This window comes from Pelobates fuscus, chromosome 3 (assembly GCF_036172605.1).
Source record: "Pelobates fuscus isolate aPelFus1 chromosome 3, aPelFus1.pri, whole genome shotgun sequence".
In the NCBI taxonomy this organism is placed as follows: Eukaryota; Metazoa; Chordata; class Amphibia; order Anura; family Pelobatidae; genus Pelobates; species Pelobates fuscus.
The window spans coordinates 311,936,389-311,948,462 of NC_086319.1; the positions used below are offsets into that span (position 1 = coordinate 311,936,389).

A 12,074-nucleotide genomic window follows, 5' to 3' on the forward strand; every position below is an offset into this window, starting at 1 on the left:
CAGACCACTTCAGCTCAATGAAGTGGTCAGGGTGCCAGGTCCCCCTAGTTTTAACCTGCAGCTGAAAACATAGCAGTTTCAGAGAGACTGCTATGTTTATACTGCAGGGTTAATGCAGCCTCTAGTAGCTGTCTCCCTGACAGCCGCTAGAGGCACTTTCGCGATTTACACAGAGTAAATCCCAATTATTTGAAGCTGGACCACGGACCTCGAGCATCAAAAAAGAACCCCATAGGAAAGCATTGAGTAATGAGCATTGAGATGTCACCAGTGCAGAGTGAGTCCGGCGCTGGATTAAGGTAAGTGGCTGAAGGGGTTTTAACCCCTTCAGCGCCAAGGGAGGGAGGCACTCCAAGAGCTTATAGTGCCAGGAAAACTGGTTTGTTTTCTTTTCACTATAGGATCCCTTTAAATGCTATATTTCTATCTCCCCAACTTAGACTACACAGTGTTAAGGGCCACAGCGATTGACCAGGCCATTGTTTACAGAATAGCTTAGATAACCAATAATAGGCAGTTTCACCTTTAGAGCACAGGAAATATTAAGCTTAACATATTCCTTGCAAATGTGAAAGGAAGCACAAACAAATTCTAATGCAGATTACCTTTAACAAATTGCTGGTTTACAAACAAACAATGCTAGCAGCTTGTTTTAAATATAGCTGAGAAAGCAGAGTATGCTGGAGCTCATGGACATATAGAAATTATTCCCACAGTCCGCTCTTAGTGCACTACATTGTTACAGCAGCTCCTCTGTCGATCATGTGGGGTCCTGATGTCATAATCTATATATATACATATATAACAAAGAGTTCTTGAAGTCAGGAGCTGGATCAATTAGTGATATGTATGCATGGTTGTTAACACCATAAATGATTGTATTCATGCTTGCTAACACCATAGATGATTTTACAAAAAATGCTCCACTTTTACACAATTGTTTTGTTTCTTTTTGGTGTATCACTATTTTGTGAAGCAGCTAAAAAGTACATTGATTATATATTTTCTTTATTTAATATTCACATTTTACAGTTATACAACCTGTTTTAGGTTTTTTTTATTTTTTTTTAGAGAATGTTTCTAATAAGTGTGATTCTCAGGTGTGACACTGACCTGATGGGCCCTCAGAACCATGTGGGTCCTGGTGCAGCTACACTAGCTGCATCACCAGTAATTCCGATCCCATCTGGCAACTAAACCCACCCCTTCTGCATGGGAATAAGAAAATTAGAAATTTTAGAAAAGTTAGCAGGATATACTGTTAACCCCTTTGGTGCTGCTGAATTGGTACAGGCTCCTTAGATTGGAATATGCGATGATGCTGAAAGGTTCTAAGGCAATTAATTATGTAAATAAACAATGCTTTTGGATGAGCAGGTGAGACCCCTTCATTATACAATCCTAAGTAGAAATTTAGTGCTGGGATATTTCAAACGTCTTAAAAATGTTTTGACAAAGACTGGAGGCGTATAAGCTTTAATGGTTGTAATGCTCTGAATGTCCCTTTCAGCAAGTGCTTATGAATGGAACAAAGCTCCAATAACTATATAACAGAACCAATGTGAGCTTATTAAACTGTATATTTAAAGAAAAATGTCACATTCCAAAATGCCACCCGCCAGATAATGTACCTTATTTATCAGTACCTTATTGTTAAAAGACCAATCAAAGCAAAACGTATAATGGATAAATTATTCAAAATTACATTGTGATTCATGTCTATTATTGCTGGAGTGGCAGTCATAAAATCAGTCAGCATGCACCATCAAAATTCTATAATAGTCTCCAAGCGCAGATAAACAACAGTTTGTTCTAATAAATAATATGGGTTCATTCTCAAATAAATGTATCTATACACAAAAAAAATCTATTTAAATAAAAGACACACATTTTTATTGCTTTTTAGGGACAACATTTTTGATGACATTCGACGTTATTTGAAGCCTGATGATCTTCTCAATCGAGTTGTGTTCGACCTAGATAATCCAAGGTATTTGATCTAGGTCCATGGTCCCATTCAGCATAAACACTACTAATCTTTTTGTGTTATGTATAATGAGAAGATCTGTGTCAAAGTTCAAACAGTTAAGTAAACAGCAGTAACCATCCATAATTTTTCATGGTGATTGTTTCATTTGAACTTTTCTGCATTATTGACATTTATACATAATCCTCTGTGTGTTTCCGTTACTGAAAAAAATATTCCACAATATTTTATATAGCATTTTAGTATAGAAGAGGGCTCATTTTGCCTGTACTTTGCTTAATCCCTTCATGACTGTTGAGAACATTAACACTTTAAAAAAACTTTGAATTTTCCATCTTTTTCCATTTATATTTTGATGGGAAAGAATATGCAGATTTCTGTTATTAAGCAGTATACGTATTATTCCTCCTTTCTTTCAGTGTATCGGAAAATTCGGAGGAAATTGACTCTTTAAAATTCTACTCCAAATTTGAATCTGGAAATCTACGTAAAGTAATACAAGTGCGAGAGTAAGTAATGGCCTTTGCAAATGAACCAGGTCATGAACATTGTATTGATTATTAATTCTGCAAAGAGATAAACAATTGTAAAATTGTTATATACATTGACATCTGGTAGGACACAAGCCACTGCCCATGACTTGTTGAACTCTACCTACTTAATCCCAAGTAGATGTAATGCCCTGATTAACACCATCAGACTTTAGCTATACATATTTGGGAAACAGCAATCATTTTAAAGAAGTCTGACTCCACTTTCTGGTGCTGTTACCAAGGAGCATGGCACAATACAAAGAGCTGGCATTTAACACACCCAGCATAGAAACATAGAAACATAGAAACATAGAATGTGAAGACAGAGAAGAACCATTCAGGCCCATCTAGTCTGCCCAATTTTCTAAATACTTTCATTAGTCCCTGGCCTTATCTTATAGTTAGGATAGCCTTATGCCTATCCCATGCATGCTTAAACTTCTTTACTGTGTTAACCTCTACCACCTCAGCTGGAAGGCTATTCCATGCATCCACTACCTTCTCAGTAAAGTAAAACTTCTGGATATTATTTTTAAACCTTTGTCCCTCTAATTTAAGACTATGTCCTCTTGTTGTGATTGTTTTTCTTCTTTTAAATATAGTCTCCTCCTTTACTGTGTTAAATGTTTCTATCATATCCCCCCTGTCTCGTCTTTCCTCCAAGCTATACATGTTAAGATCCTTTAACCTTTCCTGGTAAGTTTTATCCTGCAATCCATGAACCAGTTTAGTAGCCCTTCTCTGAACTCTCTCTAAAGTATCAATATCCTTCTGGAGATACGATCTCCAGTACTGCGTACAATACTTCAAGTGAGGTCTCACCAGTGTTCTGTACAATGGCATGAGCACTTCCCTCTTTCTACATGGAGCATCTTATGGCTCCATGAAATTTTGATTGAGAAATTTACATAATTTTGTTTTGGTACAAAATATTTTATTTTTGGAACTGAAAATTGGCAGGGAAGCCCTACAATGAATTAGAAGAGGTAGACTTTAACCAAAACTCTTACAATCTAAATTAGTGTCTTAAGGTTGGTGCTAATTGGCTACTAGAAGAAGTCACTACAAAACTAATTCTAAATTCCAAATATGGTGAAACCGAATCTGCCCAGCTATCACACTATTTGGTTTAATCAGAATTCGGATAAACTGTGATTTAAATTACAGAAAAATCTAATACATTTCTATTTAATGTCTGACTGAAACGAATCTTCAAGCCAACTGTTTAATATTTTACATTCTATGCTTGTTCTATTTATTAATATGGTTGATGATTTTTAACCTTTTTGAAAAAATGACAGTGCAGTACATTATTTTGCCTTTAACATGTGGATATTTTTAAAGAAGTGAACCTCTGTTTAATATCTTATCTAACAGTCTGTAGATTTAAAATGGTTCAATTGTTCATTAAAGTGCAGATACCTAGGACAGATTGTGGAACAGTGCGTATGATCCATGAGGCGGAGATACAATAATGAACTAATGAATGTCTCTACAAGGAATTCTTTATAAGTCAGTCTTGTCTCCGTAACAGGTTTGAATATGACTTGATCATGAATGCAGATGTTAATACTTCCCAGCATCATCAGTGGTTCTACTTTGAAGTCAGCGCAATGAGAGCTAATGTTCCTTATCGCTTCAATGTCATTAACTGTGAAAAGGTGAACAGCCAGTTTAATTACGGTAAGTGCCAGCGGGAAAATAAAAGGAATTGTATTTAAATATACACATCACTTGTTACTTGTTACACAGTGCAGGTGGCTATGGAGTTAGAAAACGCTTATAGCAAATGCAGAGAACCAGATAGATTCATTGTGTTCCACACAACCATGTTAAAAGTTATGTTACACCCACTTCAGAGTGAAATATATATGTAAAAAAAAAAAGGATGGATCTTAATGACAGGTAAGAGACAACTTCTCTAGTCTGCTCATTACTTAATTTGTAAATAAAATATCAAGGATATTTTGATATTTTGATGAAAAGCTATTCTAGATACATACTATCATTTCTCTAATGTAGTATTTTCTAGCATTACATCTGTTTTTTACAACCTCTGATCCCAAATATACCCTTTTTTTAGTACTTCTCTTTCTATTACAAATTATTTGTTCTACAACATTTTTATAGAAAGTCATATCCTATCTACTGCCATTTTTGCAGAGTAGTTATATTAGCACATTAGCCATCAGAATTCCACCCTGCAACATCATAGCATGGCTTTATGATCTCACGTGACTCAGTTGTGAGGTAACCCACATGTCAGTTGTAAGGTTTACATTTTACATGCATTTGGGGGTCTGTGATCTTAAAATGCCAGGAAAATACAAATACTCTAAAGCAGATTATTTCCCTATATGTAATCATATACTGACATTCTCTAAGTTAACATAATATTATTTTAGGTATCTCGGATCTACAATCTCTATACATGACTGCTGTTTTGTCCAAGTTGTGTTTACTAGCTATATATAATTTTTTTGAAAAGTTAATTTTTAGCATACTATTCTCCACACTGTTGTTTTTCCTCTTCTTCTTCCTTCCGCGGCATTGCTGATATTAATTCACTGGAAACAAATGTTCACAGATTTGCATAAAAGTTAATCATGTAAAAGATAGGGCACAATATCAAATATTTCTATGATACCAAGGTCATTTTCAACTAAAAAAGTTGATAGAGTTCTCCAATTATGTTAAAATGAAAAACCTATAATTTCACAAACATGGTGCATATTTAAGATGGACTTCTATGGTGATAATCATTTCCACAGTGGCAGATACTTGAACAGGAACATTTGAACATTTTCTCAAGGCCCCAGTTGGACTGTAGGAGTTGCTTCTCTCAAGGGCTTAGAAGTCTAGGTGGTCACTTGGATAAGAGCAGATTTAGGTAAAGTCTGCAAAAATATAACCTCTACATAGATACATACTGGTATAATTGACACTTTAGATTAAATAGATTAAAGGGACATGCATCACTTTGATACAACTTTCTTATTTGAACATGTTAGCTTTGAATGAGACAGCTGCCTTATTCTGCAGGCTGAACAAAGCAGGTAAATATCACTTTTTTCATGTTTACCTGTTTCTTCTTTCTTGTGATTTCCACACCCACTCCAGGTGTGACACTGACTTGATCTATCCTAAGGAATGCTGAAGAAGTATACACTTGGTATGTCTGACAGCTTTGCACATGTGCAGTTGGAACACCTCTTCATCTTGCAACATCCTGACATAGGGAGAAGAAAGGGAGTGTGATCATGCAGAGCAGGATCCGATGTTGGGTTTCTACCTCCTTGTTCTTTTAGCCCGTGTAGGAAGAATGAGGAGTGTGTTGCTTTTGCACAATGATACCCTGTTTCTGCCGTTAGTGAAGACTGCAGGAACTTTACGATTTGAGAGGCGTGACCAATAGAGTTGAGCGGACACCTTGATGCTCGGGTCCGGCGGGTTCGGCCGAACTTTGAAAAAAAGTTTGGGTTCGGGCTCGAACTTGACCCCGAACCCAAACCCCATTGAAGTCAATGGGGACCCAAACTTTTGGCCACAAAAATGGCTTTAAAAAACTCCTGGAAAGGGCTAGAGGGCTGCAAAAGGGGTAATGGGGGTAAGAGTAGGACAAGTGCCCTGCAAACAAATGCGGATAGGGAAATCACTTAAAAATAACATAAAATAAGCTGCTGCTTATTAGATAATGCCCTAATTCACACGGTATTAGGGAGCTATCTACCAAAATCTTTCAGCCAAATGTATTAATACTAAGTAAAAATTACTTGGTATTAGTAAATTCAGCCCCTACTCGCTATAACGCAAGTAGGGGCATGTCTAGTAAACAGTGAGCAGCCAGCAGACATAAGGTCTCCCCCCTTATTGTTAATTAGGGCCCTCCACCCGCCGCGCAGGGGTGGGGGCCGGGGGGAGTACCTTAGATCCCCCCTCAATTTTTATTTATAGCCGCCACCCACCGCACAGGGGTGGGGGCCGGGAGGAGGACATAAGGTCCCCCCCCTTAATGCTATTTAGGGCCCCCACCCACCGTGCAAGGGTGGGGGCCAGGGGGGAGGACATTAGGTCCCCCCAATTTTTATTTATTGCCCCCACCCACCGCTCAGGGGTGGGGGCCTGGGGTGGAGGACAATAGGTCCCCCCCTTATTGTTATTTACGGCCCCCACACACTGCTCAGGGGTGGGGGCTGGGGAAGATAATAGGTCCCCCCTTATTGGTATTTAGGGCCCCCACAGGCTGGTCACTGTTTAATAGACACATCCCTAATCGCAGTATAGCGAGTAGGGGCTTAATTTACTTATACTACGTGACCAGCTTCTATAGAGGCTGGGTCACTTGCTGCACTGGCCAATCACAGCCATGCCATTAGTAGGCATGGCTGTGATTGCTTCTAAGGGCATACGAGTCAAACGCTTGTTGATTGGCTGCCCTGCAGCCTTTCAAAACGCGTCATTAAATTGCCGAACTCCGAACTCCAACCCGAACATACAGTGATATATCCGTGTTCGGGTCCGGGGTCCAAAAAACCTAATGTTCGGTACGAACCTGAACTTTTCAGTTCGGGTTCGCTCAACTCTAGTGACCAACAATGCAATCTGGCCAAGTTTATAGTAAGTTAATAAACATTCATTATATACTTATAAAAGTTTTTCTTCTTTTATTTTGGTTTGTATATTTGCTTGCTGGTTTAAAAAAGTGTCAAGTAATGTATGTCCCTTTAAGACACTGGAATAGATCTGATATTTGGCAATGCAATTTGTCCTAAATACTACACAAGACAAGAAAAAACAAGATATCTAATGAATTTTAAATAATGCAATGTAAGATGTGAGACAGCATAATGGACTAGGCAGAACATTAGTGTAGCCCTGCAACTTAGGGTTTTATGGCAATCTGAATTTGGAACAAAGTCAGCCAAAAGTTTTGCAAGAAATAAAAATACTTCAAACCCAATAATCTGGCAATGGGTCAGAGGTTAAGGCAAGGTTATGTAGCAGGCTATAAAGTGTCAGGTGCAAGCAGTTAAGATGATCGCTCGGGACTGATTGTATGACAAACAAGAAAGTATTGCATATCAATAAAATCCATTATTAAGGTAATTCTCCTGGTTACCGCTAATATAAATTACTGCCATTTTGACTTTTAAATTCAGATTAACATTTCTTAGAGCAGCATAGATTTAAAGTAAGATAATTATGCTTACACAGTGGACAATGAAAATACCAAATTACACGGAAAATGAATTGTTTCAGGATCAAGACTTACACCTCTGGACATGCTATGAGAAAATTCTTTGTGTGCACACAGATAAACATACGCTTAATAGATACAGATAAATTCTAACAAGGCAAACAGTCATTATGAGGAAAGGTGTTCCGTTCGGAGCAATCAATATGAAAATGCCACTAGTTTTTAAGTTAATGCAAAAAATGTGTTTCACTCAGAATATATAACTATCAGATATCTGTGCAAAAAAAAACCTTTAAATAATAACGGCAAAAAAAATATTGAGTGCAGTCAGTGGCGTACACACAATTCATGGGGCCTCAGTGCGAAACTGATGCGAGGCAGACGTGTGTTGCTGGAGCTCCTCATAGAAAACCCAAATATAAGCCAAATATATCGAAACCTACACTAATTTAAGCCTGTAACCCAGCTATACACGACGAGAAACTGTAGCTCATCAAACGATCATTTTAGGTATGCACTACTACTGGCTACTGCTACAGGTCTACTGGGGGGCGGAGGAGGCGGCCGATCCTCTGCTCACATCTGCGCCTGTTGAACCAGTGCCCTGTTTCTCACCCCTCTGGGCCGGCGGGGGAGATCCCGGTCCCATTCTACTCCTGCTGCACTTACCCTTAGATCGTCACCCCGGTGACACCCTGACGCCTACTCTTAAGCAAGATGGCGGATGCCCCTCATGCTGGATCACTGGAAAATACCTTGCAACGCCTAGACAAGATTTTCCAGAGTTTTTGGCTTAAGCTATGCCAGTGCAGGAAAGCCTCCCTGCCTAAACTGGAACCTCAACAGAGACACACCGCACTGGAGAAGGTGATATCACCTCAAGGCACAAGTCTGCAAGCTCACACTGTTGCCTGCCCTCCTGGACTGAGAGCCTCACAGGGCACTGCTTCCAAGCACCGACGACGCAAGCTGCAGATTGTCCGCCGACTGAGGTATTCTCCGCTTGGACCCTCTTGCTGCACCCCACAGCAGAAGTCCAAGGCTCCGGCAGTGACCAAAACCTCAAGAGGGCAGTGGAGTGCAAAGCAACACACATGGCGGAGTGAGGGGTGCAGTGAACGGGCCAGCAGTGGAACAGGGTATACACAAGACCAGCGGAGAGAGACTCAAGCAAGACTCAGCCAGAAGGAGGCAGAAGGAACCCAGAAGAATGCCCTACCATGTGGGCACTGTATTGACAACACCACTGCTGCGGAGCCTACTGACGCATCCGATTATCTGGGACTACATTCTACCTTTGGCGGGCATCGGCTGAGTTGCTAGAAAGACGCTCTGCTCAATCTCTCATCACATCCAGCCAGGCTGTTCCGTGGTGGAGATATGGTGCACTCACTCTGTAGTCTAATTCTGTCATTGTTTAAACCTGCACATACTTAGGGCTTCAAATGTCCTTGTATTAATGCTCCAGACTATAGTGCAATGCAATTTTCAGCATAGCCTACTTTGTATCATAGTTACAATTCCTACTGACCATAACTAGGTGTTGGTCCATTCCACTGTCCTTTCGCGCCTTGACTACTGTAATCCGCTTCTCAGTGGTCTTATGTTCTCCCAACTTGCGCCGTTACAGTCCATAAGGAATGCGGCAGCGAGGCTTCCTGTCCGCCCGCACCTCACATGCCTCACCCTTCTGTCAGTCCCTACATTGGCTTCCTATAAAATATAGAGCTCAATTTAAAATTCTGGTTCTTGCTTTCAAATCGCTACATAATGCTGCTCCTACCTATCTATCCTCCCTTATACACAGTTATGACCTGTCTAGGCCCTATCTTCTGTCCGTACTCCCACTTCTGATGTGGCCTTCAAGATTTCTTGAGGGCTGCACCGTTCCTGTGGAACTCGCTATCCTCCTCTGTTAGATGCTCACCCAGTCTCCACTCCTTCAAAAAATAGTTAAAAATCCACTTCTTCATAAAAGCGTATCAATTAAACTGTTAATAGCTCCTGACTGATTCCTCTTCTGCAACTGTCACGAGTCTAATACTATCCTTACCTTTTTGTTTCATTTTACCTCACTCCCTCTAGCATGTAAGCTCATTGAGCATGGCCCTCCACCCCTCTGTTCCTGTATGTCCAACTTGTCTGGTTACAACTACATGTCTGTGCATCCACCCATTGTAAAGCGCTGCGGAATTTGATAGCGCTATATAAATAACATAATAATAATAATAATAATAATAATAACTGTCATAGAACATGTCTTAGTAGATCAGTATTAAGCACCTTGTCCTATCTCAATTGCATACCTACAAGCTCAAAATGTCTTAGCCTGTCACACAGTCTTGTCTCATAAGCCGTATCGACTTGATAGTTTAGCATGTCATCATTTATATGTCTAGATACTACTGCAATGATAAGCTATACTATAAGCTAGATCTGGATATGCACACTCAACATGTATGCTTTAACAGTTAATTGATTCGTTCATGCAAAGTTCAGCATGTTTCTTATCTTTACGCATGTTTATTATAATATTAAATTGTGCACGTTCACTCAACTACCCTAATTGTAAAGCTTGATATAATGCTAGAGGAATGCCGTTGGGGTACCTCTGGCCTGCATGTACCTACCTTATGCACAGCATAAATATAAAAAAAAAAGGTGACGTATCCTTTACATATCAAAGCAACCCACAGACCACACACAAGTATCAGAAGCAAAAACGGGTAAAAGAGGAGGAATGCGTAGGCTCCTAGAACTGGCCAGGTCTGGAGAAAAGCAACCTTGCAGTGCGGATCCGGCAGCCAACTGAAGTAGTCCAGTATCTGATGATTGTTGCAGGAGGTGAACAAATGCAGCAGGAAGGGACCCTTCCCTGACAAGCATGAGGCAAACACGTGAGGATCCAGCATTCAATTGCGGCTGTCCCTCCAGTGGAGAGAGAACCAGTCTGTAGTGAGGATGGTTTTTCCTGGCATTCCACCTGATCATTCCAGGCTTGCATGTTGGTCAGCCACTAACTTAGCTCCATCCGGACCACCTCTGTCAGTAGCACCAGTTTCCCACAGAATGGATTCTTGCAGAGGAATTCCGCCTCCAGCCGTTGCATCACCTGATAGAGTAAAGGGCCAGGGAATATAGTCTTTATGGAGGATGAGAGAACCCCCTCAAACCTTGTTGGCAAGCGGAGTGGGACTGAATTGCATCAGAGTACTCTGCGAATTTCCTTGCGTACAAAAGAGACCTCGGATGCAGGAAGCTTCAATACGCAAGATGTTGAATCAATCACAAACCCTAAGAACTGAATTGACTAGGAGGGAACCAGTGGGGACTTGGAATGATTCACAACAAAAACTAGAGATTTGAGAATATTCACAGATTTATTTGAGTCTACTGATGCAGATGTGGCCGTATCAAACAAAATAGCAGAAGATCATCCAAATAGATTATACAATGAACCACTTGAGTTTGGAGGTGGGTGACCACTGGGTTCAGAGTCTGAGATGAGGCTGAACGGAAGGCAAGTGAATTGTCAGGGCGTCCCTTAGTCCGAGAAAATGTAGGAAGTACTGACTGGACACATGAATGTATGCATCCTTCAAATCCAGGCGCATAAACCAGTTGCCATCTTGAAGGAGGTCCCGTAACAGATGTATACCTTCCATTTTGACATGACCATATATCCTGTGTACATTCAGAGTGCTCACCGGACGGAACTCCCTGTTTTTTTTCTGGACCAGCATTCAAAGTGAAGACAGTTACAGACCTCCTTATCTAGAGGCTTGCGCAGGCACAAGTGCATAAATCTGGCAAGGGGATCCTCAGATATCCAATCTCCGGAGCAGGGGTTATGGATGTTGTGAGGATTAAACATCCTTTGGCCAGTAAGATCTAAAATGGCCACTGAATCTATCTGGGGGAGACCTCCACCCCATTACTGTCATCTGACATCTGGGGCTCACCCAGAAAGGTCACTTGCACAAAGGTGCAGTCCAACTTCGTACCAATGTTCCATCCTCCATCATCGGAGTCTGACTCGTTGGTTTGCCATTCATCCAGCACAGAAAGAGAGTGGCAAAATTCCCCTTATTCATCAGATGAGCGATCTGGCTGTTGGACCAGAGCCAGACGCATCATGGATTTGATTCTCTTAGCCCTTAGAAGATTTTGACCATGCACCTTCACCTTTCCAGTGGTGATTAGTTGGTCCTGCCTACTTGTTTTTGATTGGCTCTTGGTTCCATGTGTTTTCCTTGCTGCTATGGAGTAAAGAGTGTTAATGCAATATAATAATTCTCCTGATGAGGAGCATCTGCAACAGGAGTCATTTTAAATTGACAAAAGGGAATTTAAAAAC

The 12,074-nt window shown here is 40.6% G+C and overlaps 1 protein-coding gene across 1 annotated transcript in view; it reads left to right on the forward strand.

Annotated features, from left to right (window-relative positions):
- AGBL1 (AGBL carboxypeptidase 1) overlaps positions 1 to 12,074 on the forward strand; it is a 707,263-nt gene that overhangs the window by 194,935 nt on the left and 500,254 nt on the right. The window contains exons 12-14 of the mRNA XM_063448878.1: positions 1,907 to 1,990; positions 2,407 to 2,496; positions 4,055 to 4,203. Of these exons, the coding sequence (XP_063304948.1) occupies positions 1,907 to 1,990; positions 2,407 to 2,496; positions 4,055 to 4,203 (323 nt within the window). The remainder of the gene's footprint in view (positions 1 to 1,906; positions 1,991 to 2,406; positions 2,497 to 4,054; positions 4,204 to 12,074) is intronic.